The sequence below is a fragment of the Sceloporus occidentalis genome, unplaced genomic scaffold (assembly GCF_023333645.1).
Source record: "Sceloporus occidentalis isolate IW3139 unplaced genomic scaffold, rSceOcc1.0.p SCAF_4, whole genome shotgun sequence".
NCBI lineage: Eukaryota > Metazoa > Chordata > Lepidosauria > Squamata > Phrynosomatidae > Sceloporus > Sceloporus occidentalis.
Genome location: NW_028316984.1, coordinates 142,444,848 through 142,472,032, shown reverse-complemented (window position 1 = coordinate 142,472,032; position 27,185 = coordinate 142,444,848). Strand labels below are relative to the sequence as shown.

Here is a 27,185-nt window from a genome sequence, read left to right as displayed (position 1 = left end):
TACAGGTTTTTTGTTTTGTTTTGAAATCCAAAGTAGGCTTATGTCTTTCAGATTTCTCAAATGTGCATCATACCATAAAATTCTTTAAACCCTGATAAAGCTACTGCCCTTCAAATGTATTTAGCATGTATAGTCTGGACAAACAGAACAAAGCAATGAAATAGGACTTTTCTTTGTTATATTAAAAACCCTGCTTGATTTAGACATGAAAATGTTGCAAAACATATCCAGCAGTAGTAGCTTCCATGTTGGTGGAATGGTGATTCTGCTCCAGGCTTTGGTATGAACTTTAAAGAGCTGCCCCAGGTGCTGGCCATATTTGGAGGATAGTACAGTATTCAGAACGTTGGTTATGTCCTTTTAAAACATGGACTAAAAACAGTGGTTGCATTGCATGAAGTGACATACAAGCCATGACTTGTGTTCAAGCATGAGTGTACTAAACATCCTCCTCTCAAATGATTCTGACACATTTATTTCAGTTAGCATTCCCACCTTAGATAATTTATTCTTTTCTCTGCCCCTTGTTTTTCCTTCTGACTTCGGACTGTTGTAATTTGACTTTTCCATTTCTTGTCCCTGATATATGTAATTTGTATTGTTTATTCCCATGTAGTGATGCTTTTAATCTTATACTGTAATGTTTTTAACTTTGTATTTTACTGTTTTAATCCTTTGTAAGCCGCCTTGATCATATCTATGGAAAGGCGGGGTATAAATAAAAATTATTAATTATTATTATTATTATTATTATTATTCTCAAATTAAACACATTTTAATGTAAAATCTGGACATTGTGGAAGATAATTTGTTATCCTGGAATTAATGTTAGTATATTTAAAGCAGGGGTGGGTAATTCTTTTTCTCTTGTAGGGCTGCATTCCTTTATGGGTAATTTGTCCATGAATGGTGGCAGTTGGCTGGGCCAGAGCAAGAAGTGGCCCCTTTCACCATTTCCCCTTTTTTCTGCAACTGTTTTTTATCTGTCCCCTTTCCCACCCAGCATACTGCAAGGAAAGGAGCACTTTCTTGCCAATTTGGCCTTTTGAAATTAGGACTGGGTTTGCACAAACCTGATTTAAACTTCTGTTGTTTGCATATTCAGGGAATGACTCTGAAGCTGAAATTATTATGAATGGGATTGGTGGGAACCCTAGTGAAAATCTAGAATTGTAAATCAAGAGTCTGCTTGAAGAGACATAACAACAGCAAAGTGGGAGAATCCTTCTCTGTAACAGCTCTGCATCTCTAGAGGAAGATTTGTTGATGTTAACTGCCCTCAAGTTGGCCCTGACTCTTGGCAACTCTGTGGATGAGCTATCTCCAAGACACCCTGTCATTCACTGCTCTGCCTAGGTCCTGTAAATTAAGGCTTGTGACCTCCCTGATTGAGTCTATCCATCTGGCATATGGTCTTCCTCACTTTTTACTGCCTTCTATCTTCCCCAGGATTATTGCATTTTCTAGTGAGTCATTCCTTCTTATGATGCGGTCAAAATACAACAGCTCCAGTTTTGTCATCTTGGCTTCAGGGACCCATTTGCTTGTCTTTTTGGCTGTCCACAGAATCCTCAGCGCTCTTATCCAGCACCACATCTGAAATTAGTTGATTTTCTTTCTGTCGGCTTTCTTCACTGTCGAGCTTTCACATCTCCACATGGTGACGGAGAATATACAGTGGGACTTTGGTATCTGCAGACTTGCCATCTGCGGATGTGAGCATCCATGGACAGCAAGCCCACACTGTCCCCACACGGACTTCACCTCGTCATATTGTCCCTAATGGTGGTCCAGCTGCATGCATGCGCTGCCATTGGGGACAATGGAACTTGAGCATCCACGGATGTTGGTATCTGGGGGTGGTGGTGATCCAGAACTGATACCCTGTGGATATCGAGGGCCCACTGTATTGGCTTGGATAAGGCTAACCTTAGTACTTAGTTGTATATCTTTACGCTTCAGGATCTTGTCTAGATTTTTCATAGCTGTCCTTCCCATTCCTAGTCTGCTTCTGTAGTCTCCATTCTGATCAATGTTTGATCCAAGGCATGGGGAACTCTTTTAACTATTTCGATTTCCTCATTATCTAGGTTGAATTTGTATAGATCCTCCATGGTAATATTTTTTATTTTTGTTTTCTTTATGTTCAGCAGTAAGCCTGCCATTGCATTTTCTTATTTAACTTTTTGTATTAATTGTTCTAAATCTATGATGTTTTCCACTAGTAATATGGTTTTGTCTACATATCTTAGATTGTTAATGTTCCTTCTTCCTATCTTTACTTATCCTTTTCTTGAATCTAAACCTGCTCTTTGCATGATATTTTCTGTGTATAAGTGTCTAAGTTGAACAGGTAGGGTGGTAGAATGTAGCCTTGCTTGAACCCTTTTCCAGTTGGGAACCATTTTGTTTCTTTGTCTTCTGTTCAAACAGTAGCCTCTTGTCCTACGTACAGATTTCTCATCAGGACTGTCAAATGTGCTGGCACTCCTATGTCTTTAAGAGTGTTCCATAGCTTTTTGTGATCTATGCAGTCAAAGGCTTTATGGTAGTCTCTATGCAACTATGGATTTTCCTACCCTGTTTCTCTCAAAGTTTAATTTCTGTGATTCCTTCCTGTCTATAAAGAGTGGTTTATTCAGTTTTAAAATGGTGTTCGTGGTGATGTTTGATAGCTCTTTGCTTATGGATTGTATAGTATATTACAACTTAGTAGCAGGAAAATTGGAAGAAGCTTAAAAACTATTGTGGAGGTGATGTTGTGTGCTTGGTACTGACAAGAAAAATGAACTGTTGGTTTCTGAGGCTGTGAAAATGCAGTCATGGTCCTGATGTTCAGAAAGTAGTTTTAATGTAATGTGCCATGTCTCTTAAAACTGTAGTAAGTGAATGATTATAGAGAGTAACATTTTTTTTAAAAAGGCAATTCTGAGGAAAATGAATGAGGGCAAAAATAACAAGCCTCTTGCTGATTATTGTTAAATGATGTTAAATAGAGCTAGTTTACTCTTGTTTGCTGTGATAACTTGGAAACATACTTGTTTGCTGTTTTGTACCTTTTTCTGGCATCTGATTTCAGTTTAGTATCCTATATACATCTAGTTGTAACTGAGAATTTGACATAGCCAAACACTCAAACTGATTTTTGAAAACATAATGGCTCAACAGATCCTATTGCTTTCACCAGGGTTTACATTCCTGTATATCTAAATAAAATGCTATGAAAAACTGGACTACAGAGAGAGTGGAAACCAGTCTTCATCCAATCCCATTTCCTGCTGCCCTGATCTGAAACCTACCAATTCATATCTCTTTTTTAAGGTGTTGAATCGTAGAGTTGGAAGAGGCTATCCAGTCCAACTCCTGCCATGTAGGAATATACAATCAGTGCACTTCTGACAGATGGCCATCCAGCCTCTGTTTAAAAGCCTCCAAAGAAGGAGACATTGGCCTGTTACAGACAGCCAAAATAAAGCTGCTTCGAGTCACAGTGGAGGTATGGTGTTTCAATGATGCATGCGTCCTAAAAGTCCAGAAGTTGCACCAAAGCCACGCTCCAGCCCTAAGGACTGGAGTGTGGCTTTGGTGTGGCTTCTGGATTCTTAGGACGCATGCATCATTGAAACACCATACCTCCACTGTGACTTGAAGCAGCTTTATTTTGGCTGTCTGTAACAGGCCATTGCCACACTCCAAAGCAGTGCATTCCACTGTTAAACAGCTCATACTGTCAGGAAGTTCTTAATGTTTAAGTGGAACCTTTCCTTTAGCTTGAAGCCATTGCTCTGTTTCTTAATCTCAGCAGCAGCAGAAGAAAACAATCCTGCTCGATCTTCAATATGACATCCTTCAAATATTTAAACAGGGCTACCATGTCATCTCTTAACTGTCTCAGCTGTTTAAACTGCTACTCATAGGGCCTGGTTTCCAGAACTTTCTCCAGTTTTGGCTGCCCTCCTCTAGACACATTCCAGCTTGTCAATATCCGTCTTGAATTGTGGTGCCCAAAACTGGACACAGTATTCCAAATGAGTTCTGACCAAAGCAGAATAGTATGGTACTACAGTACGCCCTTTGTATCCATGGATTCGTTATCCACAGTTTGGAAATATTCAAAAAAGTACACATTCCAAAAAACAAACCTTGATTTCTCCATTTTACTACACCATTGTATTTAATGAGACTTGAGCATCCACGGATTTTACTGTCCACGGGTGTGTGTGTCCTTGAACCAAACCCCAGTGGATACCAATGGTCCACTGTTTTATTTCCTTCAATCTAGAGACACTACTACTGTTGATATAGCCTAGAATCATATTGCCTTTTTGCCTACCACATCACACTGTTGACTCATGTTTACCTTGTGTTCTAGTAAAACTCTTAGATCTCTTTCACATGTTCTCTTGTCAAGCTAGGTGTCACACATACTGTATCTGTATATTTAATTTTTTCTTTTTAATTGTAATACCGTACATTTCTCCCTGTTGAAATTCATTTTGTTAGTTTTGGTCCAGCTCTTGAATCTGTTGAGGTCTTTTTAAAATTCTGACCCTGTTCTCTGGGGTATTAGCGACCCCTCCTAATTTGGTGTCATCTGTAAACTTGATAAGCCTGTCTTCTATTACATCATCCAAGTCATTTATAAAGATGTTGAATAGCACTAGGCCCAGGACAGAACCCTATGGCACCCCACTGGTCACTTCTCTCCAGGATGAAGAGGAGCTGTTTGGTCAGCTTTGGTTAGCACTTTACTAGATTGCTTGCTAGAATAATTTGGGGTGTGTGTGTGTGTGTGTCTGTAGCCTCTGTACTTTGTGATTTCTCAAGAGACCAAAACACACTGTAGAAATAATCCAGTTTGAGACTGCATGAACTGCCCTGGCTCAGTGCTAGGGAGTTCTAGGAATTGTACTTTATTGTGGCACTAGAGTTCTCTGACAGAGAAGGCTAAATGTCTCACAGAATTACAGTTCCCTGAATTCCCTAGCACTGAGCCAGGGCAATTAAAGTGGTCTCAAACTGGATTATTTCTGCAGTGTGTCTTGGACTTGTAGTAGCTAGTGATAGAAGGCCTCTGCCATTGCTTTTTTCCCTCTCAGTGCAGCCCAGGACAAAAAGGAAGATACTGGAAATCACAAGAGTTCCCCAATCTGCTCCTGCCTTTTCCCTAGCTGAGTAGGAAAAAAGGAATGCTTCAAAAGCACACATCTGATCAGTTTCTTCCAAATTAGATCCACTGAAATGAATATGTTAATCATTGCTTACACATGTTCCATTGATTTAATTGGGTCTGCTCCCTTTGGGGCTAACAATGGTGCTCCATTTGAACATAATACCTCATGTTCAAAGTGTTGATAAAAATCTCAATCGCATATGCCCATCACCATTATAAAACAACATTCTCAGTTTTACTTGTAGGATGCCAGTGCCATTGTCTCTGCTATGGAGTTTATCTGGTGTTGTATCCCTTCCTCTCAGATAACAAGTCATGACATGTGCTACTGATTAATTAAAAACCAGTGGAAAAACTGCAAGTTCATCTTGTTTCTCTGAAGCCTTTGGTCTGAGCTGTTTGGCAACCACGTTAACAGTTTTCAGTGAAGCAGTCTGGTCTCTGAGCAGCATACTGTTTTAGAAGCTTTCACTAAATGCTGTTTGATAAATTTGCTTTCACATGGAATATATCTGATCTCAACAGATGAATGCATGTATCTTAACTTGTTAAAGTACTAAAGTTTTGAGAAGATTTCCTGGCATGCTATTAAAACAAATAAGTCTAAACATCTGTACTGTTAAAATGCTCATAACAATTATTTGTAGTCATTTAATTTACAGGTACCAGACTGTAACAGTTCAAGTAATTGTATAACTTGAGAGGATAATCTTAACAATCACACAGCAGTTAATCAAACAGTGATGACCATTTGTCTCCAACCGTACTTTAGCCTTACTGGTTTTTTTTGTTGCAATAGCAGCAGCACTGCAGAGTTCAAAACACTTCCAGCTGATTTTTAGTCCATCTTGTGCTATAAACTTCCTGTCACTGGAACATGTAAGGCATTCCAGGTAACAACTAAGAATCTTCATGAGTGGAAATGCCTGCTTTGGCAAGCAGCCTTGAAACTCTTAGTATAATACAGGATGTTGGCAGTCTACTTTTGAATACTTGAAATTGTTGGGATAGTGCAGTTTGCTAGAAGGAAGATAGGATATCTGAGGGGGAAAAACACTGGCATGTGTTCATAAACACTGGCATTTGCTTTAATTCATGTTGGATTTATGTTCATCTTAGTGTTTTCAGTAAAGTTTTATAAACAGAAAGCTCTTCTCAGATGCATCCATACAGGTCTGCTGCCCTGAAGAAGTAACATGGGAACAGTTACTAGATATTAATAGTGATATACACATATAGCATCTTGTCTAGTTCTGATGCCTGATGTTACTTGAATGTAGCTTTACATCAGGATGGAGCATGTTTTGTGGACCACAAATTTTAATTCGCCCTACTCTACCTAGGTAGTGGTAACATGCACTGAGAGTGGCAAGCCAACAGCAAATGAAAAACTCTTAAGCTTTAAGATCCAGGAGCTATGTGTGACTCTTCTCATAGACAGATGAATTGAATTGTATTACAGAGACCTGGCTTGGATGAAATTGGGAGTGGTGGAGTTATTCTCTTCCAGTTTTGGCTGCCTGTGTTCTCTGTGCAACAGCAGGTGAGGCCTGGGAGATGAGGAAATGGAGTTGGCAATGATCTGTCAGGATTCAGTCTGCTCCTCCACCCAGTTGACTGCCTTGTCCTGCAGTCAACTGGGATGGAGTGTGTGTATTTGACGCTGGATGGCTATAGTACAGAAGAGGGATTCTGTTGGTATTACACCTCACCCCCTGCTGTTCAACAGCCTCCCTTCTTCACCTGGCAGAATTGATGGTGGTGTTGGAATCTGATCAGCTTGTTGAATTGGAGGTCTTCAATATTCATGGTGAGACCACTAAGACAGGAGCAGCTCAGGACTTCATGTCCCCTATGATGACTATGGGCCTGTCCTAAATAGTATTTGATGCCACTCATGATGCAGGTCACAGTTGAATTACTGGGTAGTTTTCTGTGCTGGGTGGCATAATGGTGATCTCAGCATAAAGGACCATTCCATAATTCTGTTGTTATTGAGTGATCAGTAGATGGAGTGGTTTGGATTCACTAGAATTTGGAAGTATCTGCAAGGGTGGGGCTGGGGCGATTAAGATGACTGGATTCTTGATGGTTCTTGGGGAGTTTCCTGTTGAAGCCCTGGCTGATCTCTGGAAGGGAGAAATTACTTGGAGAGTAAGCACAATTGTCCCTGAGCATCGCCTCTCATGGAATGGAGCTAAGCAACCCCTCTGGTTTACTAGGGCCAATGGCAGCTGTTTAGAAACTTCAGCAGGTTCAGAATGCTGCAGCTAGACTGATGCCCAGGGGTGGTTATAGGGTACATATAACTTTCTTGCTGAAACAACCTAATTGTCTACACTTAACTGGTTACACATCTGTTTATTGGCACAGTTCAGAGTATTGGTTATGATCTATAAAGCCCTGTATGGCTTAGATCTGGACTGTCTGAAAGCCCTCGATTTCTTATATGAGTTTGCCCAAGCCTTATGACTTTTGAAGAAGGGCTTTCTCTCCATCTCACCGCACTCAGGCATGTCTAGTGAAGAAATGGGAGAGAGTCGTCTTGGTAGTTGCTTCTAGGCTACGGAATCCACTTCCAAAAAATGCTTAGTTGGCTTTTGCTGGCAGGCAAAGACCTTCTTTAAAAAGCACTTCAGCCTTCAACTGGTTGGAATAGAAGGATTTATAGTGGTGGGTGTGTTGTTTTAAACATGTATTATTTTAAAATGTTTTTAACTTTAAAATTAATGATTTAATAGAATTGTCACATGCTTTTAAAATTTTGTTCCACAGATTGTTTTACCTATTCTATTTTAACCTACAGTGTAAAATACTTTGGGTTCCATATTAGGAGAAATGTGACATTTAAATAAAATAGTTTATATGGATCATTGCCTAATTAGTTTAGATTGCTTGCTGATGTGGACTTCTGTAGAGATTATGCACTCTCCCAGATGCCTGATAGATGGAAATGATTTCCTGAATGGTACTGATGGTGGTATTGTTGAAAGAATATAAAAATGGTCAGTATCAGTGGAATATAGAAATGGTGTGGGCAATTGATATTCCTCAGTCCTTGGTAGTCTTTGATACAACCAGATCAGCTCTGTAGTTTAACAGGGGATGGAGGATGGTGAAAGAAGAGGGATGATGGCTCAGGTACCACTGGCAGACAACCCAGGACAAATCCAGTTATCATGTATTAGAAATCGTCTGAAGAGAATACACCTGCTTTTCAGAACTTGTAAGGCTGGAGCTCCAGGAGACTAGGGCAGTTGCTGGTTTGTGGTTGGGACTCTTCATGTTACTCAAAATTACTTTGACTTGGATTCTGACAAGTTGACAAGACAAACTGATGTAACTTTGGCAGCCATATATCCTGTTACATGATATTCCTTTCAGCTTGTGATATTCAAGATGTGGACAGGGTGTGTGGAGCAGAGAGGGGACCACCTGTTTACTGAACTCTGGCCCTTCCTGGTTGATCAAATCTGATCAGGTGAGATGATGGCTTTGGTTAAGGGAAGGAATTAATGCCTTCTTCAGGAAGGGTTTATCCCTATCTGCTTAAAAGAAACAGTAATAATGAATCTTTGAGTTGCTGTGCTTTGCTGAAATGGTTCCTTCACTAGCTATATAGCTTTATGTTATTTAATTTGCAAGAGTTGGGCCAATCATGGTAACAGGTATAGGACAATTTGTAATTAAGAATTCATAAAGCAAGAGAATGTTTAGTATTTACTTCTAATGAACAAAAACAAAAATGTACGAGACTGTATTATAATCCTTGTTAGGTACAAATTTTGCTTAGTTGAGACCAATGAATCTGATTATTAAATGGCAAAGCAATTCTTAGAGAACTGTCTCTGTTGATATCTCATAACTTAATTGGGATTTCCCTAGACTCCTGCATTTTAGCTGCCTCTCAGTAATGTTATAAAGCGGTTAAAACTTCATGCAGCTGTATTTTTACTTATTACTTATGTACATTATTTTAAAAAATGACTACAATTAATTTGTTCTTTATTGGTCATTGGTTATTTATACCTTTTCTTAAAAAATCCAAATAGTTCTAGTTTTGGTCTTGAAATATTTATTATACCATAAAGTCTTAATTTTTACAAAGTATACAGAATGCTACCTGATAGTGTCTGTCTAATCTAATCTTTGCTGACTGGCAGTCACTCCCAGGTTCCCAACCTGACGTCATTCCCATCAGTGCCAGGAATGGAACCTGGGTGCAAAGCTTATGATCATTCATTGGACAATGTTTTGCCCCCGCTAAAGGCAGGTAGGGCATTTATTTATCAACCTGTTAAAAAACTAAAGCTTTCTGGGCTGTTCACAAAACAGAGTTAGACCTACATGATATAGGTACATCGGAGAGATTGATTTTGTTCAGTAGGTTTACTAGGGCTAAACACAGCTATTTACATGGATGATCTAGATCCATTAATGGACAACTGTACTGTCCTGATGGCTGTCATGTTTGAAAGCAAAACATGCTTTCAAATCTGTTGTTTTTAGGTTTAGGGTATCACCTTTTTGCTTTCTTCAACCTGATGGCTGTCACATCAGCGCAGCTGAGGCAGATTTAATTTTTCAAGATAGACTCCTATCCAACTTCTGATCATGAACTCAATACTCCAGGTTGACTGCCCAGGAAAGGTTAAGAATAGTCCCAATCTGGTGTTCTCAACTCAAGTAGCTTCCAAACGCTGTATAAAATGAGCAAATGTAAATCTTAGACTCTTTGCTGAAATTTGAACAACTTTTAAAATTGAAAGACACATACTACAATCAAATGATGCTGAAGAGGCAATTAATTGCTGCTCCCAAATCTCTGCTTTCCAACCTCTTTTATTTCATGAAGCACAACAGAACAGGAACCTGAGCAAATCTAGAAATTTCAACCTATGATTTAATGATGAATGCAGACAAACAAAAAAGGAGCTACAAAGGTAGCCCCAAACCCTTAAGAATCGAAATGTTATTCCGCTTCCAAGCTCCTTTGTAGAATTGCAGAAACTTTATAAAAAGTTGATCTGAAAGAAGAAATATGCTTATTGTCTAACACAGTGGCCCATGTTGGAACAATCTTTGGTATGCAATGACAGATCCAAATTCTGGCATTTCCTTTCTGTTATACAATACTCTTAGGATCCTTATATGGACAATATAATTTCTACAGATGAATGGGAGAGGCATTTTTGCTCCATCTTTTATGATAAAACAGCAAGATCACGATCTCCATCAGAAGAAGATCATACTTTACCAGATTGGCCTCCAGTTTCCTGTGATGAAATTGTCATTAATTAAAAGACTTAAAATAGAGGAAGCACCTGGTATGAATGGAATACCACCTGATTTTCTAATACAGCAAGCTGATTGGTGGATACCGGCATTAGCCACCTTGTGTACGTGTATTGACAGAACTGGAAATTTCCCCAATGATTGACCAATGGCAGTAGTGTTCCATATACAAGAAGGGCTCTAGATCTGATCCTAAGAATTATAGTCCAATTAGCTTTCTGGATGTGATTAGTAAGCTTTATGTAAGGCATTTACTGGATAAACTTGAGACTTGGGTGGACTCAGAAAATCTTTTGTCTGAGGAGCAGGCAGGATTCTGTCATGGCTAATTTAAAAGAAAACATTCTATTCAGTGATGGTTGGAGGCAGCCTACATCTAGAGCAGCATGTCTTTCTCTCTCAGTTTCATGTGCTCGTCACAACAGATACTTCAGTGATGGCATGGGGAGTTGCATGACTAGATGCTCCATCCCGAGGTTCTGGTACCGAGGGAAACAATATTAAGGAAGGCAAAAGGGCTGGAGAAAATAGTCAAACTGTCATAGAGGAAACAAGACAAATAGTGCAAGGACCCAACAGTGGGAGGCAAAAAACTTGCACAGGCAGCAAGTAAAGGGGACCCATGGTCTGCGATGTCTCTACACCAATGCACAGAGAATGGGAAATAAGCAAGTTGAATTTGAACTCCTAGTACAACAAAGCAAATATGATATAATAGGCATCACTGAAACCTGGTGGGATGAATCTCATACGTGGAATGTAGAAATTGATAAAGATGTTAAATAGCACTGGGCCCAGGACAGAACCCTGTGGGACCCCACTGGTCACTTCTCTTCAGGATGAAAAGGAGCCACTTTCGGGTATGCTTTGATTGAGATTTCCTGCATGGCAGGGGGGTTGGACTGGATGGCCCTTGTGGTCTCTTCCAACTCTACGATTCTCTGATTCTATGATTCCATTACTGGCACACTCTGGTTCTGGAACTCCTCCAAAACAAAGCTCCGTGCAAGGAGTTTTGTTCCTGACTCATTGGTTTGTGGCGGGGGGGGGGGGGGGGGAGGTTGTGTGAAGATCCCTTCTTGTTTCATTGTAGAGGGATTAGCAAATAGCAATAGCAAGTATGTTTCTATACCGCTTATCAGTGCACTTAAGCATTCCCTAAGTGGTTTACAAAGTGTTAGGTACATGGATTGCCATGCATGCTTTTCCTTCCTTACCTTTTCTCACCAGGGAAATAGCCAAGCTTCATTGGAACAGAGCAGCTTGCATCCTGATCAGCCTGTGGTGGCCAAGGAAGTCATAGTTTGCCTCTCTTCTTCACCTGTCTTGTGGGGGAGGGGTCCAAGTTCAATTTCCAGGCTGACCAGATCTCCTCACCCTGTACTGAGCCCAGGTCAGGTGTCATGATGTCAACACCCTCAACCTCATGACACCTCATGATTGTTCATTACCCTCCTTGCCATTGCTGTCAGGGACATTATTGCTGTTGCTCATCAACCTTCCACAATTCCAAATCCTCAGAACCTCAAGTCTTTGTTGTTTTCATTAGTGGCGTGACATGACGTTCAGTGGTGGCATGGCCATGTTGGTGTGGTTGTGTGCATTTACCATCGAGGAGAATAGGATGGGGCTATCCATGGATGCTCCAATTCATCGATGGCAAACCTGCAGATAGTAAGAGTCGATTGTACTAGCTTATTTGCAAGAATGTCATGGGGGGCTTTGTTGAAGACCTTACTGAATTCAGGAACTGCTACATCTACAGCATTCCCTTCACCTACTATTCTTGTGGCTCTAACAAAGGTGTGGTACAGATGGCGCTAAAGCATCGTGCTGGTGCCATACTAGGGTTAAGGGAGCATGCAGCAACTGCACGGTCCCTAATCATAGTACAGCGCAGCACTGTAACAATGGTGGTGCCCTGTATACATGGGTGCCGCCATTGTTACGTAACGCCGTGCGGCTCGATGCTTACGTAACAAGTGCACCAGTGGTGCACTTGTTACGCCACCCCTGAGGCTTTAAAAGAACCTGCTTTTTGAAGCTTATTGACAGTGGTTCTGAGTTGACTTCTGCCAGTTCTTTTAATACTCTTGGATGTAGTTCATCTGGCCCTGGAGATTTGAATGCACTTAGAGTAGTCAGGTATTTCTCTGTTACATCTTTACCTATTCTGTGTTCCATTTCCCATACTACATCATCTGCTCCATTTTCCCCAGGTTTAATACTGCTTTCCTTTTGCGAAGAGACCAAAGCAAAGAAGGTACTGAGCAGTTTTGCTTTTTCTCTGTCCCTTGTTAGCATTTTGCTATCTTCTCAGGGCAGTGGCTTTACCATTTTCTTGTTCTTCCTTTTGTTTGGGACATAGTAGTTGCTTTTTTACTTTTTGTTTCTTTGTGAAAAATAGTGAACACTAGAGAAGGTTGGTGGGCTGGCTTTCATTCTGAAAATTAGGAAGAGGGCATACTGCATTTTAGATACAATTGAGACCAAATTTAGTTGTAACAAGTAAAAGTAGTTTAGTGGAGATAAGCCATCCTGAGCCTTGTATTTGCATATTCTCTTTCCTTCTTATCTTATTTTGCAAGGAGGAGATTAGGAGCTTTGACTCCCAATTTTACCATGATTCTCTCCCAACATCTAATTTCAATCTGTGGTTTGTTCAATGCAGTGAGAACAAGCCAGGATTAAATGATGTTTTTTCTGATTCCACTATCTAGATAAACTGTAATTTCTAGTAGTTCATATATCATGGTTATCTGTGGTTAGTTTAAAACAAGGAAAGGATGCATCCCATCACTTTGTTTTAATTCATGAAAGAGGACAGGATGTGTGATCCCTTGGGCTTGTTGCAGCTCACTCACATAGTGGGAAGTTGTTTTCCCATTACATTTTATTTTTTTGTTGTGCATGCTTAAAAGATTGAGTATGTTTTTATTTAAAAATGCAGTTTTGGATGTTTTAAGTGCTGTTACGTTTGCTCATGAATGAAAACAACATAAAACTTAAATGTATAGGTTTGTTTGGCATAATTGCTCATTCTTATAACAGTAGCATAGGTAAAAATAGACATAGCTGGGTTCACTGTCTCAATTTCTGTGTCTAGCAGATCATCCTTTCATTTGTTTGGAGAGAAAAGCCAAACGAAGACTTGATTATTAATAATTTGAATGTGTGAAACAGCTGTATGTATTGTGTAAAAGCTGCATTTATTTATATGGATCACAGCTACATATTCATTGGAATAGGATATCCAAATGGCAGGTGCATTATTAACTCTGTTCATAAGCCTTCAAAGGCCTTGGCTACCGGAAATGTTGTGACATCTATACAGTAGGCAGTTGCTTTCCTCTAAAATGTTAAAGCAGTTTTCAGCCTTCAATCACCACTTTGTAGAATGTGAAGTCAAAGGCTTTCATGGCTCGCATCCATAGTTTTTTGTGGATTTTTCGGGCTGTGACGCCATGTTCTAGATGAGTGTATTCCTGACGTTTTGCCAGCAGCTGTGGCTGGCATCTTCAGTGAAATGGCATTCTTTGAGGATGCCAGCCCTAGCTGCTTGCGCACTGGCCTCATAGCCCAAAATCCCCCACAAAAACAGTGGTAGAATGTATTGGCAGGCTGATGTATTTTGATGCTGGTTCTTTTGTGTTGTCATTTCTGTTGTCAAATTTGTGTCCCATTATCTTGTATTGATGTGTCTCCACACTTACTGTGACAGTACTGTTACAAGTAATACAGTGTCATTCACAACATCAGATTTGCTCACTTACTCGTTTTCTGACTTAATGCATGTCATTCTTGCCAGCAGTGCCTCTCTGCACTTTAGGGCAACAAGACAATCTCTATGCAAAATACTCTTGTGCCTTATATATTGTACTTCATCAGACATCAGAAAAAGTGGATTATAAACCACAAAATCTTATGCTGAAATAAATCTGTCAGTTTTAAAGAATCCTTTTTGTCTCTTTAAACTGATAATTGAAACATGTTGCACTGCTTGTATTTTTCCTTCTGAGATGTTACTGAGCCATTAGTTTAGATGGAGAGGCATTTGTTTTTTAAAAACACCATTCAGTCATGTAAGTCTTGAACTACCCTGTTTCCCCGAAAATAAGGCATGCCCATAAAATAAGCCGTAGCAGGATTTCTAAGCATTTGCGCAATATAAGCCATACCCTGAAAATATGACATAGTGATAGGCCCAGCGGAAGGATTGGAGGCAATGGTTCTAAAGGAAATGGAGTCACAAGAAATTCAGGATGGAATTTTGGGTTTGGAGAGTTATGACAATGTTTCAGAGGAAGACGACTTAACTATATTTGAATAAATGTACATTGTTGTATCATATGTAATAAAAATAAGACATCCCCTGAAAATAAGCCATAGTGTGTCTTCTTGATGAAAAATAAATATAAGGCAGTGTCTTATTTTTGGAGAAACACAGTAGCATTTAGGGTTGCTGAGTCTATTGGAAACGTCTATGGCTGCAAGCCTTCAAATGTAACTGTGTTAGATTGATTAATTATTGGTTCATGATCTTCAGTACACTAGAGAAAATTTCATTTGTCTAAACTGGTTTTTGTTTTCCTTGCAGGGCACAAGAACTGAGCAATGAATAAATTACGGCAGAGTTTTAGGAGAAAGAAAGATGTCTATGTCCCTGAAGCCAGTAGGCCACACCAGTGGCAAACAGATGAAGAAGGGGTTCGGACTGGGAAATGCAGCTTCCCAGTCAAGGTAATGTCTTTTTAGAAAAACCATAATGAACTTTTAAATTGTTTGTGCAGTTATTTAGTAGCCCTCCCCTTTAATTTGTATCAAACAAGTTGTATTATTCATCTGTCTACTCTTTTTCTTGCGTCGTAGCAGTGCATAAATAAATAATCATTGCAGCTGGTTATTTCAGCTGATAAAAGAAATCTTAGTTAATTAATGATATTAGTTTTAATTGGTAGACAGATTAAAACAGTATCAATTTACATAACAATAAAGCAGTAGTCCTGTAGAAAATGCATACTTCATTACAGTAGACATCTTAGATGGATTTATCACATAGAAAATGGGAATTCATCTGGCTAAGACTATAACCTTTTTCAAATTAAAAATACTGCTTAAATTTGTCCCGCTACTTGGAGCATCATTTATGGTCCTCAACTAATTAAGCAGAGTAATTAAACATTTTACCAAATTACACGAAATGTTACAGGATTTTGCATGCATTCTATGTTAGTCAGAAATGCAGTGTTAATGCAGAGTTCATTGTAGAAACTTGCTAGCTAAAGCAAAATGTGTGATTCACACTCAGAACAGTGTTAAAATGCTTATTCTTGGTTTCAATAGCTAATCGTGCTCTTCAGTGGTTAACTGGTTTTTTTTATGCTGCTGGATGTTTAATTATTAAAATATTTATATCTTGCCCTATATCACAAGGTATCAGGACAAGTACAGAGATCAAATCAATTTTTGCAGTTTTGTAATTCAAACAGTATGAAAGCATATTAAACAATTTAACAGCTTAAAACCATTGAAATAGTTTAAAACTATGCACCAGTGCAGAAGTAGGCAAAAATATTCAGACTCCGGAGGGTTTAAAAAAGGTCATGTTTTAACTTTGTGCCAAAATGAAGCCAGTATCAATGAAGCCAGTGACAATTCCAGTCAAGCTTCCAAGAGGAAGGAATTCCACAACGTGAGTGCTAGAGCAGAGAAGTGTCTCCCATGCAGTCTTGAACCAGTCCACACACTACCACTTTGACTAGTACTGTTCTAGATTAAATTAACATGTTAATCCTTATTAAACTTCAACATCATCCAAAAAGAGCAATTTTGAAAGTGCCAACAACAAAATGCATCCCTCTCATGACATTCCCTGTAAATCACACAAAATGTTTTGGAAACTAACATTTAAAACATAATCAATGATAATTTAACTAATTTCAATTTTTTGTGTTGATGGCAATAAATTAATTTCCCAATTTCTAGAATTTAGCATCATCCAAAAATTTTCATGTCAGCTAAGGAAAAGGCAGAACAGATGTTCAAAATTCCTTTTCTTATATTCTTGTCAGTCAACCCTCTAGTCTGTTAGTGCTGCTGTTGAATATCAGGTCAGTCCACAGAAGAATTACGATTCATAACCTGACCGTGGGTTGAAGGGATTATGTATTATTGAGATCTCGGTAGATAAGTTAGGCATGATGGACCTGTCCCTCTTTTATCTTGGCAGGTATCAACCAAGACTGCAGAGCTGGGAAGGGTGTTGTTGACATCATCCATAAGAATTACACCTCTCTCTCTCAAAGAAACTAGTCCACCTTGCACCAGTTTTGCTTGTACAGTCTGCCCTCCCCATACGTGGGAGATCCGTTCTGGACCCCTCCCCCGTGTATGGGGAAAACAGCATATGCTCAAGCCCCATAGGAAATAATGGGGCGTGTGCTTGCAGTGGCACATGGGGCGTGCGTGTGAATATGCGCCCCATTATTTCTGCCTGGGTTTGCCTTCTGCGTGAGCTCAAAGCTGCAGAAGGCAAGCCCCCGCCTATAAGGAGGACCACCCACTGTACCTTCTACTGGGTCAAACAAAGAAGCACAGTATGCTGCTAGTATGCCATCTACCTCACTCCTCACTAGTCTCCCTGTCTGAGCTGAGATGGTCTAGTGGTACTCGAAAACCCCAGGACAGTTTTGGGGGAGGGGACTTCACACTGCACACCAAGGAAACAACATGGCTACCCTGAAGACTATGATACAAATGTATCTATGGCTCAACAATGTGGGAAGGCATACCCTGGAACTATGGAGCAGACAGGATGACCTGATGTGTGTCTGAGGCAGAATGTTGCTGTCAGCTTACTTGCTTGTGAACTTTTATTTGGCAGTAGCAAACTGTTCCTACAGGGTTGAGAAATTTGTTAAGATGGTTTGCCCCACAGGCTTACAGAATTTAGTGAATCTTGAATTTTGGGGGACAGGGCTTCTCATTCCATCTGATGTGAACTGAGTCTGGAAACTGTGTCTGAGGACTTTAATTTGCTGGAGGGGCAAACCACTGTGTATCATCAGTGGGAGCAATAGTTTTCGGATCAGTCTTCAGTTTAACTCTTTATTTCATCAGGCCTTCTGAAGTCCATTCAGTCCTTGGAATACACCCAGTAGTTTGGTGGTGGTTGTGGCAATGGCATTCAAGGCCATGCCCTCAGGGCTTCTTTTCCTGCTGACATCCTTTCATAAGTGTGTCCCTTATGGAGCTAAGAACCCAGAAAGAGATGGACACCTGACGTATCCTCTCTGCCTTGTTGAAGGTCATGTAATTTCCTCCTGTGCCCATTGTACCACCTTTACACCTCAGGCGAGGAGGAATAGAAAGTTGCATTTGAAAGCACTCTTGTATGAACAGGCTCTCAGGTCTCAGTTGTTACCTGTTAAGCCTTTCACATTGGTTAGTATGGAATTGGTAGAGAGTGCTTCTAAATCTACTTCCATCACGCTATCTGTGGCTTGCTCCTTCATTCATTTTGCTGTTTGCTTGCAGAGTCCATCTCTGCCATGCTGAAGACCAACAGTTGGGCCATGTGACCAAATCCTTGGGCTCCTAGTTGATCCTTAATAGCAGAAATGGAGTCATTAGCTAAACATAACAAGCACAAGAAGCAGGATAATGCCAAAGATAAAGACAGTTTCCATTTCCTAGCTTCTGTCTCCAAAATCTTCTCGCAGGTTGCTTCTGAGACAGTTTCAGCTACAGAGACCATCCTCTCCTGCTTGATCTGAAGTGACTAGGTTCGCTTCTCAGTACTCTTCAAGTCTTGGAGAGCCCACAGCATAAACCAGATAGTATGGAGATTGTTTCAGTTACCCAGGAACCCCAGATAGATAATTGTCTGAGGGTGTATGATGAAAAATGGAAAAAGGTTGCGAAATTGTGGGAAGATAAAACACACTTTCTTATAAGATAGTACAGAAAAGTTATTTTGAGGGAGTAATACTTATTATTATTAAACTTTATTTATAAAGTGCTGTACATTTACACAGTGTTGTACGTACAGTCTTTTTAATTAGACGGTTCCCTGCCCTCAGGCTTACAATCTAAAATGACACCACACAAAAGGAGAAGGGAGTAGTGGTGGGGAAGGGGATGAGGTCCAGCAGTTCCTCTCTATCTCCAAGGCCTGGACCAAGGCAGATGGACTGGAGGGAGGGCTTGGCTTCATAATGGATGGTTAATCTTCATCCAGGGAGGCAAGCAACAATTATGCAAGGCCTGGGAACACTTCTCTGAACAGGACGGTCTTCAACTCCGTTTTGAAGCTGGATAAAAAAGTGATGGCTCTTGTTCGGGGGGGAAGAAGGTTCCAGGAGTGAGGGGCAGCGAGTGAAAAGGGGCGAATCCGAGATGGGGCAGAGGAAATCCTGGGCTGGGACAGTAGACCTTGACTACCAGAACAGAGGGCCCGAGTGGGAAGGTGAGGAGAAATAAGGTCTGATAAGTAAGGAGGGGCCCAGCCCATGGAGGGCTTTAAACATGGACAGAAGGAGATACAGTTTTTCAGATAGTCTGGACCTAAACTGTACCAATCCCTAAATCTCTAGCAAATTAGGTTATATTAGGAGAATAATTCAACACACCAGTAACTCAATGAGTTAATTAATTAGTTATTTCTGAGATATGCTAAGATTACACCATTAGGGGTGGCCTATTCCTCCCTGTTCCTGGGGTTCACTGAAGCATATGTACAAATTGACTTAAAGGCTGACGTTGTAAGCTTTTATGGCCAGAATCCATAGTTTTTTGTGGAGGTTTTGGGCTATGTGGTCGTGTTCTGGAAGAGTTTATTCCTGACATTTTGTCAGCATCTGTGGCTGGCATCTTCAGAGACATAAATGCTGTTTTTAGTCCTGACTAGAGTAGATCAATAGAATCAATGGGATTTACCTATGTATTGACTCAGCAGGTAGAGAGATTTTGTAGCATTTTTGTGACTAATTGAAAGAAAGAAGTCAGCAGCATGAGCTTTTGTAGATTAAAGTCTACTTCCTCAGATGCATTTAAAGAAGTAGACTTCAGCCTACAAAAGTTCATGCTGCCAACTTCGTTCTTTCAGTTAGTCTCAAAGATGCTACAAGATCTTTCTACATAATGATTCTACAAACTAACACAGCTATATCTTTGAATTCTATTGATTCAGGATTCCACAATTGATTAAACGAGTCTCCGCTGGTTGGGAGTAACCAACAAAATGCCACCCACTCTCTGTCTGTCTTTATACGTTCACCAGAAAACAAGAATATGATTTTGAATGGTTCTCCTACTCTTGCCTTGTGTGTCCTCAAACTGCTTCATTAGCAAATGAATGGGGTGGAAATGCAAATGAGTGATGCTAAATCACATGGTGATTTTCAGGTGTTCAAGTGGATGCAATATTAACAATGCTGCTAGAAGTAACATAAGGTTAAGATATGAACATAGTGAAGCATCTCTAATTTTAAGAAGGGTCCACCTTATGTATTTGTGTCTATACATAATTTATGCTGCTACCATAGAAAGTTTTAGCAGCAGGTAACAGCATTATAGCCTCAATGATGATAGTAACTTACAGTTGCACCCAGCTTTTTTCTCCTCTACTAGCATTGCATATGTTTGGGTATGGGTTGGATCTTAAAGAATAGGCATTTTATTGCTTTTTTCATTATTGTGTTGCAAATTGTGGTTGTAATTATTAACATTTTCCTGAGTTCTGTAGTGGCAGGGAGGAAATGTTATGTGAAAATTAGTTTAGATAGCTAGTAGAATTGACAAGGTGTAGAAAAAGATGAGTTTTTGGTGAGCATAGAGACCTGCACTAAATACTTAATGCCATTGATACTGGAGGCACTCTCACTTAGAATCATCTGCAGGTAATACCAGTGATATTTCTCTTCATAATCATGGACAAAGGTCTTTTTAAATGAGTCTGCTGTTTGTAAGGTGCCAAATTTTAAGCCAGATAGCCTTTGTCTTCCCCTCCCCAGCAGTCAGAGATGTATGGAACACACGGGTGTATGGAACACTTCCTGCGCCAAGGAAGCTAATTCTGTAGATTCAATCAGGATGTTTCCATTACAGACTGACTGCTTCCTAGATTATTCATTGTAATATGGCTGCTTAAAGACTGAACAGTCCGTAAAATTTCTTGTCAGTTTTCCAGGGTCAGCTTTAGTACTCTTTTCCCCAAGTTACTTTTTCCCCCCCTTATTTTGGAGTGGAAATGTAGCTTTTTAAATACTTGATTTCACTATTCCTTTAAAGAAACTTCATTTACTTAAATGAACCCCTTTTGCTTTTATGTACTTAGAACACTCAGTTTGTTCTTGTCCATCAAGTGCACAATTTCAGTTGTATAAAGAGATGACAGTGTTCAAATAAATGTTGAATTTCTGATCTGTGACAAATTGTTGTCTCCTCCCCCATCAGTGTCTTTCTGTTGGCATTGTGTTTAATAAACCTCAGTGGAACATTACACAGATAACTGTGTAAATGAAAAAAATCATAAAAAGTCATAAGATGTGTTTACACAATGACTTCAGACACTTTAAAACATGTATCTCCAACATAATGTCTCACGTACATATAAGGGCCACAGATAATAAAGCCTGGCTTAATAAAATGCTGAGAACCTAGAAGTAGCAGGAAGTTGACTGCCCTTAAATAAAAAAGTGGGAGTCTTGCTCAATTGAAGAAAAGAGAAACAGTAACGTATGATAAGGCAGGCTAGGTAGTATTCTGAGAACAATTTTATTTATATCCTATTTACCTTTTTTCTGAGAATCAAAACTCAGCATGACTTACAAATTAAAACAGCTGTGGCAAAGATAATAATATACAAAATATACATATAAAAAGCCCCAGTTAAAATAGCTAAATAATACAACTTCCTTTCAAAGCTATTTCTTTAAAATAATCAGTTCCCTACATTCTGTTTGATTGAAAAATCTTCACTCACTGACAGAACCACAGCAAGGAGAGGCCTTTCTAGCCTAGGAGCAGCTACTGAGAAGGCCATGTCTTGTGTTCCTATCAAAGGTGACTGTGAGGGTGGTACTCAAAAACAGACAGGTGGCCAGTAGACTGTTGTGACAAGGAGTCATATACTCCTTGGAAACCCAGCGGAGCTCAGTGGGAACAATGCCTGGGACCCATTCTGCTAGAAAAGGCTGAGATGGAGCGCCTAGAAAAGCACATGTGGCCCGCATCCATTTGGGACCTCGCCTCGCCCACGGTGGACCCCTAGAAGGAGAAGATACTGGACCCGCTTGGTTGACCTAACCGGTTTGGGACTTGTATGCAGTTTGCGGAAAGTTTCTGTTTGTTTGTGACTGTTTGAGTTAAGTAAAGTTTTGAGAATCCACCCCGCTGGTTTGTTTTTGGGGAAACGAAACCGAAAGCAGCTGTGAAGCCAAGCACCATGTCGCAGGGAACGCATGCCCCACCCACAGTATGGCAAGAGAGACTCATTGATGCTTTTTGCTTCATCGTTTCAGTCTTTGTTTCAGCCAGATGCGCAGGTGGGAAAGGGACACGTGAACAAACAGTGATCTCAATCAGTCACCCAGGAATCTTTCTGCTTGGCTCCAGAGAGAAATAAACCCCCTCTCTGCACTGCATGAGGAAATCTGAAAGAGCTGCTATTACATTACCATAGTGACCCAGAAATAAGTTGACTTAGGATTTTGGGGTCAATTTTTGGGCATAAATTTTTAGACTTATAGACGAGTATATATGGTATATCCATTGTTGCTTAGCCTTCTGAAGCATTTTGTTTTGGTGCCTGCCTGCAAATTACAAATACAGTACTTGTTGAGCTGAGACAGGGAATCGTTTTCATATTGGTGTTCTTTAAACATCGTCTGTATAGCAGTATCTTCAGTTTTTTCAGCCTTGCATCCATTTTAAAATCCTAGCCTGCAGCATAGGTTCCACTTTACTTTAAATGTGTCACCATCTATTTTTCTTCTCCTTTTTTCTCTGCGTGCACTCTTGTCCTAACTAAATTAGTAAGTACAAAGAAAGAGTACAGAATATTTGGCTTATTTTGTTGAAATGAGTATCATCCTACTCATATGCTGTTATTTGCAGTAATATTATCTTGTATTCCAGTAAGTGTTTTCTGTGGCCTCCATCCCAAACTGTACAGTGGTTTAGTACTCTGGCTAAATAACTTATATGCATTAAGGGGTTTCCCCTCTACAAAGTCTGTGAATTCATACTAGTTCTGAGATTCATGGATTTATTTTAAAGGGTCTTTGAAACTGACAGTAGTGTGTCTTAGCAGATTCATCTCAGTGACTCACAGTCATACAAAACTATTATTCAAGGAGAATTTTTATTGAAGATCTGGGATATCTAGACAGGAAATTAATGGCATGGAATGGAAACCAGTGAGGTACAAAAAATTCCTTTTCATTGCATCACTGAAAAAGCACTGTCCTAGGTGGCTATATTTTAAAAATCTGTTTTGAAAGTAGAGTTAAAATTTCTGTAATCTCTCTATGTCTTTCTCCTGGAAATCCTTCTTCACTTCCATCCTTGCTGAAGCTGAGATGTAGGGAGGATTTGAATTTGTTGTGGAAAAAAGTAGCTTTGAAAAGTGTTCTTCCATTTTGGAAGTGGGTCTGGGGGTGCTAGCACTGGATGATTAGGAAGAGCTGGTTAACAAGGCTTTCATGTGAATATCCAGGTTTTGTGGTAAAATGATTTCAGGTAAAAGTGGCAGAACTGCTTAATCCATCAGTGGGACAGAGTATCAGGAGCTTGGGCAGGACAAAAGCAGTGGAACTTAGGCTTGTCTTGGCCTTTTTGGCATATGAAAAATTTCAGTCATCTGACACCTGCCAGGAATCAGGGAGAAGACCAGTAATTAATGAGATGGAAAAGAAAAATGAGCTGAGTGACACCTTTGCATAAAGTATACAAAAGAGAAGTCATAGGCACATTAGTAGAAATGGTTCTCATCAAGACAGATTGCCTGAGTGCATTTTAGACCAAAAGAGAATCTTTTTGATATAATTCCCAAAGGCTAAGGCCTTTGCCCCCAATCATGGTTGCTGAACTTCTTCAGGATATTTGACTCTGCCTTTGATGTGATAATAGACAATTGATGCCCTCCAGTCCTGAAGTACTCTATTTTAATGTCACTTGGACTAATATCATGGACTCTTGCCCAGTGCACATGGACAGATCTTATGGTCACCTGAAAAGACTGGTGCTTGCTGGATTCAATTTTCTTGGATTTCTCTATGTTTTACCAAGTACTGTCATATTCCATGCTACTTGGCACAGTGAAGAGCACAAGCATTAACCCACACATGTATACATATATGACATATGTGTCATTCAAGGATCACATTCAGGCTGTTAAAGCGCTTGACTTTTTCTGATATACTTCCCAGATGCTGAGGCCTTCACAAATATTAGTTGAACTTTTTTTACCTTTCAATAATATGCTGTATGTGAAGCAAAGCTAACAGTGCTCATTGTTCTGGGAACACAATTCCTAAAGTGAAACAGGGTGGTGGCATTTTCATTTTGTGAGGATGTTTTTCCTCAGCAGGAGCTGGGAAACTGGTCAGGAATGAGTCTGAGACCATTGGATCCCAATACACAGCAAATCTATAATGAAACCTTTTTCAGTTTGCAGGAGACCTGACATCTATATGGTAATTTTATCTATTCCTCTTTTAATTGTTATTATCTTAGAATGTACGCCTTGGGCAGGCTTTTATTTACTCCTAATTTCACCGACTTTGTACAGCGCTGTGTATAATTACAGCGCTATAGAAATAAAGTTTAATAATAATAATAATAATAATACTCTGGACATTCACCAAGCGCTGAAAATATACATCAGATGTACTAATTTCAGGGTGTCTGTCTACCTAGTCATATCTTTTCAATCCTCCTTGATGGGTAAGATGGTGTCATCGTCCCACCCATTGGTCAGGAACTTGGGTATGTCCCATTACAGGATGTTTTCACTTCCATTGCTGGCAAAAGAACATAGGACTCACCTGTGAGATGTTTATTTTCAGCACTGAAGGGGAAAATATCCTCCCCACCCAGAACTGCGGGTTTTCTGTTCTCTGTAATGGTATGTATAGAGAAGAAGTTCTTCGTCTCTTAATCTTTATTCCTTTTTGGTTTTTCATATTTTGTGTTTTGAATGCTATATCACTTATTAATTTATTGGCTGTAACATGCACTGAGTACTTTGTGGGTCCCCCCCGCTACTTCTGCAAAGTTTTTTCCCTGCCTATCAGAGCAAAGAGGAGGAAAACCCTACTATAGGATGTTTCCCCTTCCACTGTTGAAAATAAACATTCCACAGGCAAGTCCAGTGCTCTTTCACATGAATGCATGAAACTAAAATATTGTGTTCTGATGCAGGTTGGAAGGCAGGCACTGAGGCACTTTAAAGACTTATAATACTTTAGTTTTTCCTGAGTGACGATAAGCTGAAGAATAGTACAGTATATTTTTACCTCCAGACTTAAAAATTTTTCCCCCAAAACTGTTACCATGCCCAGAGTCTGTTGATGGCAGCAGATAAACAAAGAGAAAACTGACCTTGATTGCTGTCATTACTGCTTTTTAGCTACTTTTTTTAAAGAAGTAATACAGATTAAACCAGGCATCGGCAACCTACGGCCCACGGGCTGGATCAGGCCCGCTGAGGCCTTCGGACCGGCCCCAGGCCAGTCCTGCCGCCGCCATAACTGCGGCGGCGCCTTTGGCTGCTTATGTGGCCAGCCATCCACCCACCTCCTCCGCCTCCACAGCCCCCGGGAGTTCCTTGCCTGCCGAGCTTGTGTGTGTGTGCGCACGCGGCTCACAAAGAGCAGCTCCTTCCCTTGAGGCTGGCTGGCCAATACGAAAAGGCTGGGGACGGGGCTGTTTCCAGCCCCAGTTGACCATTGGCCAGTCCCAATGGGAAGGTATGGCTTCCCAGGAGGAGGAGGAGGAGGAGCACTGAGCTCAAGCCTCTCATGGGCGAGCGGGAGGGAAAAGGGCCATTTCCGGGTGCTGTTTGGCGCCGAAAATGAAAAGAAAAAGGAGGAGGTAGGTAGCCATTTCCAACATATATCTTCCTCTCCTGTATTGTTCTTGGCCCCATCTCTGTGTGCCTTTTTATTTTCCTACCCTGTGTATTGTTGTTGTGGTTGTTGAGTGGATTTTTGGCTCCATCTGTATGTGTGCCTTTTTATTTTCCTGCCCTGTGTATTGTTGTTGTGGTTGTTGAGTGGATTTTTGGCCCCATCTGTGTGTGTGCCTTTTTATTTTCCTGCCCTGTGTATTGTTGTTGTGGTTGTTGAGTGGATTTTTGGCCCCATCTGTGTGTGTGCCTTTTTATTTTCCTGCCCTGTGTATTGTTGTTGTGGTTGTTGAGTGGATTTTTGGCTCCATCTGTGTGTGTGCCTTTTTATTTTCCTGCCCTGTGTATTGTTGTTGTGGTTGTTGAGTGGGTTCTTGGCCCCATCTGTGTGCATTTATTTTCCCTTTTCTGTATTCTTATTAACCAAGGGCAAATTCACTTCTTGTTAAACCACCTTGACATGTTCAGTATGCATAGCCATGTTACCCCATGTTAAGTATTAAACCCAAAGGGTTTGGTTATGCAATAAGCTTCTCTGTCAGGGATGCTTTGATTGAGAGTTCCTGCATGGCAGGGGGTTGGACTGGATGGCCCTTGTGTCTCTTCCGACTCTATGATTTTATGATTCTATGAAATTTGCAAGAACCCATGGTATATAAAGCCACGTGAAATGCTCAAATGTGCTGTCATGTGTGTTTTGGAATGAAGAGGGGGGTGGTTTGGCCAGAAAGGGAAGTACATTTCTGCTATCTGTCTAGGAATAATGCCAAAATGCCCTCCATTTTGATCATGCCTAAAAATAGCAGCAACTTTTTTTCGCATATCCTCCATTTTAAAAATATATCCTACATTTGGAAAAATGTCCTACATCTGTCCCGGTTTGGAGACAAAATTTTTGGCTTCAGCCCCCCAGTAGTCTGAGGGACAGCAACCCGGCCCCCAGCTCAAAAAGGTTGCCTACCCCTGGATTAAACCGTTTTAAGAGCAGCATAAACAGAGTAGGTGCATCTGACTTCTTATTGCCTTTTAGTTGTAAAAATGTTTGTGGTGACCAGTGAACTTGTTGTAATAGATGGGAGTTGCCATATGATGGAAAAATATCCATTATGGAAAAAGTGAAAAATGAGATGCTGTTTCTAGAATCTTGTTAAGCAAATGGCCTGTCAGTAGCTGGGGGAAATGAAGTAGACTTCATAATGAAGAGTTTGAAAGGAAATTTGGCTAATCAACCCAGTGAAGAATCTTCATTGCTGCAAACACTAGGATTAATGAATTATGAAACAGTTTGCTGTAGCAAGATAATTGATTGGTTAACCATGTCTCATGGCTGCATGTCAAAGTTTAGATTTTACCATGGGTGTGTGCGTTTCTATTGAGGGTTCCATTTTCTTAGGAAAAATTGGCACGGATTGCACACTGGCAGTGGGCAGGACATGAAGCAGGTTGGTTAAAGCCAGACTTAGATGGAGCCACCACTTATGGTGTGTGTATTTCTGACGCCCACTTTCATTTTGCACCTATTCTGCACAGGGGGCTGCCAGAGGATATGCAGATTGCTTTTTCCAGAACTATGAACTAATTTCTTTC

The 27,185-nt window shown here is 40.3% G+C and overlaps 1 protein-coding gene across 9 annotated transcripts in view; it reads left to right on the top strand.

Annotated features, from left to right (window-relative positions):
* Positions 1–27,185, top strand: part of NUMB (NUMB endocytic adaptor protein) — an 86,420-nt gene that overhangs the window by 35,546 nt on the left and 23,689 nt on the right. For 7 of the 9 annotated variants that reach the window (XM_089521830.1, XM_089521831.1, XM_089521837.1 and 4 more), the window contains one exon: positions 15,066–15,208. In XM_089521830.1, the coding sequence (XP_089377956.1) occupies positions 15,083–15,208 (126 nt within the window). In that variant the 5' untranslated portion in view covers positions 15,066–15,082. Of the gene's footprint in view, positions 1–8,582; positions 8,655–12,710; positions 12,732–15,065; positions 15,209–27,185 lie in introns of those variants that run through there. The other 2 variants (XM_089521834.1, XM_089521832.1) reach the window with 2 other exon arrangements.